Source organism: Primulina tabacum, chromosome 2 (genome assembly GCF_025594145.1).
Source record: "Primulina tabacum isolate GXHZ01 chromosome 2, ASM2559414v2, whole genome shotgun sequence".
Lineage (NCBI taxonomy): Eukaryota > Viridiplantae > Streptophyta > Magnoliopsida > Lamiales > Gesneriaceae > Primulina > Primulina tabacum.
In genome coordinates this window covers 5,443,946-5,451,368 of record NC_134551.1, presented here as the reverse complement: position 1 = coordinate 5,451,368, position 7,423 = coordinate 5,443,946, and the positions used below count along the sequence as shown (strand labels likewise).

Here is a 7,423-nt window from a genome sequence, read left to right as displayed (position 1 = left end):
CCTCATGAAGAAAAACAGAAGGTGAGCAAATCGCTTGGTATGTATATAGGCATATTCTGATACGTTCTCATGGATCGACTCGATCCATATCTACAATAAAAAGTAACTGTTTTATGAGAGTTTTTGTGTTATTAGTTATATTGAGTAGTGTTTTTTTTATAAAAAATAAAATAAAATTTTTGTGATATATTCTTCTAATAATAGAATATTCTATTAATAATTAAAAAAGACAATTTATTCATTGTCTATACAATTAATTAAGAGAGACCACAATACTTGATTAATTTTGTCGAAGTATTTTCTTTATTTCCAAAATTACCCATATTGTATATCACAACTAAATCAAAATTTGAGAAAAATGATATGTTAAATACATAATATTCATGTATATATTAGACTCACAACATCGTTAGTATATCTAATAAAACTAATGACTCTTAGATTTCATATTATATTATATTAGTAATATTTATAATTTAAAAAAAAAACATAGTAGATGACGAAATGATAATTACTCTTTTTCTGAATAATAATTGTTCCTTTAAAAAAAATTGATTTCTTTAAAAAAAAATTACTCCCTCGTTCAGGGTAGGAATTGTGGTTCGGGATTCCCCGGGGGGTGGTTTTGTTTGCGAAGACCTCATGTTTACCGGGACGATTCTCGGTCTTTCTATTTGAAGTGTGTGTTGTCAGGGCAAGTCTCATGCAATGGATCGTGGAAACATATAGCATAAATGTGGTTCATGCCATTGAAAACTTTGCTCCTTTGTCGATCGAAGCTCCTGTTGTAGCCGATATCAGGCCTTGTGTTCGCAAGTGCAAACTATCACAGTCCCAGCCGCATTTTCTTGCTCACCTTTCGAAGTGCACTAAATTATGGGCCCTTTGAGAACTATAATTCAATTATCCATTTTTCATGGGCTTTATTCGGGCCCTTGGTCTAGCAAATTATCAAACTAAAACTTCACCAGTTGAAATTTGGCTGCATTGGTTTTTGGGCTAGCTTACATCAATCTCACCTTACCTCGTGTCGGTCTTTATTGACCTACTGGTGTAATTGGTCTCTTTGTTAATAAATTTGAAAGCGCGCATTAAATTTGAAGTTTTTTAAACGGCTGCATGTCACGTCACTCGCCACCTATACTCAAACTAGTCCGTTGCACACTACTACCATTCAACCACCCACCGGAGGGAGAACTATATCCTCAGCTTACCGAAATGGGTGGCGGCAGCGGGTTAAGCAAGATAGGTGCTGCACTGACTGTAATCTTCGTGGTCTCGCTTGTGGTTCTCCTTGCCGAACTCTACTACTTCTTATGGCGCCGCAGTGTCTTCAGGCAAAAAAGTAACACGGTGGGTGAAGTTTCCAGCGGAGATAATCTCATCCGATGTTCATCGGGCAAGGTTTTATCGTCCTCGTTGGCTTCCTCTAAGGAGCTGCTCTACTTCTTCTGCCTTAGATCGAACTACCGCCTCGATCGCAGCTCCATAACTCCCACCGATTCCACCAGCGATCATGATTCGAAGCAGCAATCAGATATCGAACTCATAGACATTGATATGTTGAAAATACAAAGTGGGTTTGGGCCGCCGAGATTTTTGTTCACCATTAAAGAAGAAGAAGAAGAAGAAGAAGAAGAAGAGGAGGAGGATTTCAACTCGCCATCTGAACAGAAAGAAGTGAGGGTAAGCTTGGAGGAGGTGGAAGATCCGGCGGCGGTATTGGTGGAGATTGATGATGGGACGCCGTTTTCCACTCCTTGTGCTTCGCCTATGTATTTCACCCCCTCTGCTTCCCCAGCTCACGAAGTGGTCAATGTTTGGTCAACTGGTTAATCAGCAGACGTAGAACGGCATCGTTTAGATCCAAGTAGTGTTTTTAATTTTGTTCAAATTAGAGCTCAAGTTTGTTGTGTTTGGGTCAAAAAATTTGAAAATATTATATCTATTGCTCAAATTTATTTAGGCCATTTTCAACGTTGCACAATATTATTGATTTTATTATTTGAATAATTAGATATTTAATCATAAAAATTATAAAATAATAATTGTTAATTTTTAAAATATTATTTATTTACTTTAATTATAATATTTAAAAACTAATTTTTTTATGATTTTTAATTAACATAATTTAATACAAATAAAAAATTTAAAATATATTAAATAAAATATAATAATTAATATATGTAAAATAAATGGAATATTTTGAGAATATTCTTTTTGGTGTAAGATTTGAAGTAAATGAGTTGGAGATGAATGTTGTATTTGATGCAAAAATTGCATTATTTTAACGTAAAATTTACATCAAAATAGATTTTATGGTCAGAGGAAACCTTAACTTCCTCTTAACGAATGAATGAACTCAAATTCAAGTTTCTATTTATGTTCACAGCAGTTAAAGGTTCATCCCGATAAGTAGTAGTTATCAGTACATACATCACCAGGAATACTGATTTATTTATACAAAAACAGATTGATTTTAAAAATTAATTAAGAAAATATTAATAATATTTTTTATTATTTATCAATGCCACCCATTTTTAATCAATCATCATGATGATGACTACCGTACTTTTTTTCGACAAAACGAATTTATCGAACTTTATTATGAAAACCTAACAAACCAAATCAAAAAAATCGATAATTTCATTCAGTAACACGATTAACTGAAATTTTAGCGTTTTTTTTAAATAATCATGTTTTAAATATAAAAAAATGTAATATAAAAATTGGATTAAATAAATTTAAATTTTATTTAAAAAATATTTTTGAATATAGTACTATAGTCTAATAAATTTTATTATAAATTGTAATATTTATATCTTTATAAACTTAATTAAAAAATTAATTTTTATTTATAAAAATTTAGTTTATTAGTTAATCGAAGTTTTATATTAAAAACTGAAATCGAACCGAACTAACTTATATTTTCAAAAATTTAAACCGAACTTCTGAATAAATCGAATGCAGGACCAAACGTTTATCGCTTTACCAAAAGCTATAGCTGGTGGTAATGATGCAACTCAAATATTTTAAATCTCACAGCAGCCCTAACGTCATGATTCGATCGCTCTACCTAGTGAGGACAATTATTGCACCTCAACATCGACCCGAATTTTCAAATTAATTCATTTTCGTCTATTATTTTGGTTGAAACCGATATTTTGTTCACTCATAGACTGTAATTGATGTTTTCCTATTATTTGTTGATATATGCTCTTTTAGTTTAAAAATAACTTGATACTTTTATTTTCTTCGTTCTCTGAGTTAGTTAACTAGAAAAATTAATATTCCCAAATTTTACTACAAAGAATTATTTTTAAATTTCACACTTATTCAATTTTTGGTTATTATAAATAGAAAAATTACAAAACAAGCCCAATAATAATTGAACATCAATAATCATCAAATATTTCAACCAATTGATTATTACTCCAAAAATCTGAAACAATAGATTTTTATGGTAAAAATTCAAACTCCAAAATTCATATATATCATAAAACAATATTATTGCAACTAGAATAATCACAACTAAATATTCAATATAATTTTATAGTCGTTGTATTTTTATCTCAAAGTTGCATAATTTTAGAACATACGACAATAAACTAATCAATACACATTAATGAATTATGATTTGTGGGAGTTGTTTTATTTTTATTTTTTAAACATAAGACTAAAAAAAACTGATAAAAAATGTATTTGTTGTGAAAAAGTAAAAATTTATGGTAAAAAGTAAAAATCTCAAACTCTCAAAATTATCAAACTACACACTTTATAATATTTTTCTCTCAAATCAATTGTGGTTTTCTTCACAAATGAGATCTATTTATAGAAAATCTTTACAAATAATCCAAAAATAAATTCATCATTACCTACATCATCACACACTAATTTTCAATATTTACAACTCTTATTTTCAACATTCAAATATTCAATAAACACATTTTAAATATTATTTTTCAACACTCCCCCTTGTGATGATGATCATAATGATTGTCTTCATTACGTGTTTTTATACTGCCTCGTTAAAAACCTTACTAGGAAAAACCCATTGGGATAAAAACCATAGTAAGGGAAAAAGGGTGCAGTCACGTAAACTCCCCCTCATGTTAACACGAAAAAATTCTTCACAAATTTCGTAAATTGCGCATCCCAATATTATATATGTGCTTTCTGAATATTGTCGTAGGAAGTGCCTTTGTGAAAAGATCTGATGAGTTTTCACTTGATTGAATGTGACGAACATCAATATATTTATTCTTCTCAAGCTCCTTGGTGAATGCGAAGAACTTAGGAGGAATATGTTTAGTTCTGCCGCTTTTTATGTATCCTTCTTTCATTTGAGCAACACATGTAGCATTATCTTCATATAGTATCACAGGCTTCTCGTCAAATGATAATCCGCATGAGATTTGGATATGTTGGGTCATTGATTTTAACCACACACATTCACGGCTTGCTTCATGTAGTGCAATAATCTCGGCATGATTTGATGAAGTTGTTACGAGTGTTTGTTTGTGTGAACGTCAAGAAATTGCAGTGCCTCCACGAGTAAATACATATCCAGTTTGGGAACGTGCCTTGTGTGGATCAGATAAGTATCCAGCATCAGCATAACCAATTATACTTGGATTAGCATCTTTTGAATACAAAAGTCCCAAGTCTGTCGTTCCTCGTAGATAACGGAATATATGTTTAATTCCGTTCCAGTGTCTCTTTGTTGGATATGTGCTAAATCTTGCCAATAAATTTACGGCAAAAGATATATCAGGTCTTGTACAATTTGTAAGATACATAAGGGCACCGATAGCGCTTAGATATGATACTTCTGGACCAAGAATATCTTCATCATCTTCACATGGATGGAATGGATCCTTTTCTATGTTTAATGATCTAACAACCATTGGAGTACTTAAAAGATTTGATTTATCCATATTAAAACGTTTAAGGATCTTTTCTGTATAATTTGTCTGGTGAACAAATATTCCACATTCTTTTTGTTCAATTTGTAAACCCAGACAATACTAGGTTTTTCCAAGATCCTTTATTTCAAATTCTTCCTTGAAGTATGACACAACTTCTTGAATTTCCTTATTCGTTCCAATGATGTTTAAATCATCAACATATACAGCAATAATTACGCATCCGGATGTTGTTTTCTTAATAAAAACACAAGGGCATATTGAATTATTTACATATCCCTTTTTCATCAAGTGATCACTTAGCCGATTATACCACATTCGGCCGGATTGTTTTAACCCATATAATGATCTTTGTAATTTCACAGAATAACATTCTCTGGGTTGTGAACTTTGTGCTTCAGGCATCTTAAATCCTTCGGGGATTTTATATATATATTACTATCAAGTGATCCATATAAGTAAGCTATAACAACATCCATAAGACCCATTTCTAAATTTTCAGATACCGCCAAGCTAATCAAATACCGAAACGTAATTGCATCCATCACGGGAGAATACGTTTCTTCATAATCAATTCCAGGCCTTTGAGAAAAACCTTGTGCAACAAGTCGAGCTTTATATCTTACAATTTCATTTTTCTCATTTCGCTTTCGAATAAAAACTCATTTGTATCCAACAGGTTTTACACCTTCGTGTGTAAGGACTATAGGTCCAAAAATATTACGTTTATTTAGCGAATCCAATTCAACCTGGATGGCATCTTTCCATTTTATCCAATCCTGTCGATTTTTACATTCACCAAAAGATTTTGGTTCATGATCTTCATTATCATTTATGATGTCAATTGCCACATTATAAGAAAATATATCATCAATTTTTTCTATATCTTTTCGGTTCCATATTTTTCCAGTATTAATATAATTGATAGAAATTTCACGATTCTCGTCAATTTGTGGTTATGACAGAACATTTTCATCATCATGTGTTTCTTCAGGAACATCATTCTCTATTTTGTGATCATCATGTGTTTCTTCAGGAACATCATTCTCTATTTTGTGATCATCGTGTTTCTCTATGAATTTTCTTTTTCGAGGATTTTTATCCTTGGAACCGACTGGCCTTCCATGCTTCAGGCGTTTAATGACATCATGAGTATCTTCAATTTGTTCCTTCGGAATTTCAATTCGAGTAGGAGCATTTACAGCATGTATATATGATTTAATTACCCCTTTTGCATCTGTAAATGCATCTGGTATTTGATTTGCTATTCTTTGAAAGTGCATAATTTACTGTACATCTTTTTCACATTATTTTGTTTTTGGATCCAGATGTAACAATGATGATACATACCATGTAATTTCCTTTTCGGTATGTTTCTTATCTCCTCCTAACATTGGGAAGATTTCCTCATTAAAATGACAATCAGCAAAACGTGTTGTGAACACGTCACCTGTCTGAGGTTCAAGATATCGAATGATTGATGAACTATCATAACCGATATAAATTCCAATCTTTCTTTGAGGTCCCATTTTCTTTCGTTGTGGTGGTGCAATAGACACATACACCATACATCCAAAAATTCTCAGATGAAAAATGTCTGGTTCTTTACCAAATGCAAGCTGCAATGGGGAGTATTTATGATATGCACTTGGTCTGATGCGAATTAATGCAGCAGCATGTAGAATTGCATGTCCCCATATAGAAATCGGGAGCTTTGTTTTCATAATCATTGGTCTAGCAATCATTTGCAGACGTTTAATCAATGATTCAGTCAATCCATTCTGTGTATGTACATGAGCAACATGATGCTCAACAATGATTCCCATAGACATACAATAATCATTGAAAGTCTGGGAAGTAAATTCACCAGCATTATCAAGTCTAATTTTCTTGATTGTATAATCGAGAAATTGATTTCTCAATTTTATTATTTGAGCAAGTAATCTTGCAAATGCAACATTTCGAGTTGACAATAAACATACATGTGATCATCTACAGGATGCATCAATTAATACCATAAAGTATCTAAATGGTCCACATGGTGAATGAATTGGTCCACAAATATCACCTGAATACGTTCAAGAAACATTGGCGATTCAGTTTGAACTTTGGCTGGTGATAGTCTTATAATAAGTTTTCCAAGAGAACATGCTTTACATTGAAACTTATTATTCTGAAAGATCTTCTGGTCTTTCAGTGGATGACCATGTGTATTTTCTATAATTCTTCGAATCATTGTTGAACCAGAATGTCCCAATCGATCATGCCAATTTGTTGATATTGAAGAATTATCAACTACCATGTTTGATTCAATTGGACTTATATGTGTATAATGCAATCCAGTAGAGAGCATTGGTAGTTTTTCAATAACATATTTCTTTCCTGATTTATATGTGATAAGACACATATATTTCGCATTCCCTTCATTCATTGTTTGAGTATCATACCTATGGAAATATATATCATTAAAACTCAACAAATTTCTTTTTGATTGTGGT

General features: G+C 31.8%; 1 protein-coding gene across 1 annotated transcript; it reads left to right on the top strand.

Annotated features, from left to right (window-relative positions):
* Positions 1–1,129: 1,129 nt before the first annotated feature.
* On the top strand, positions 1,130–1,910 carry LOC142537331 (uncharacterized). The gene has a single exon (XM_075642868.1). The coding sequence runs from the start codon at positions 1,219–1,221 to the stop codon at positions 1,834–1,836; it is 618 nt and encodes a 205-aa protein (XP_075498983.1). The 5' UTR covers positions 1,130–1,218; the 3' UTR covers positions 1,837–1,910.
* The last annotated feature ends 5,513 nt before the right edge of the window (positions 1,911–7,423 follow it).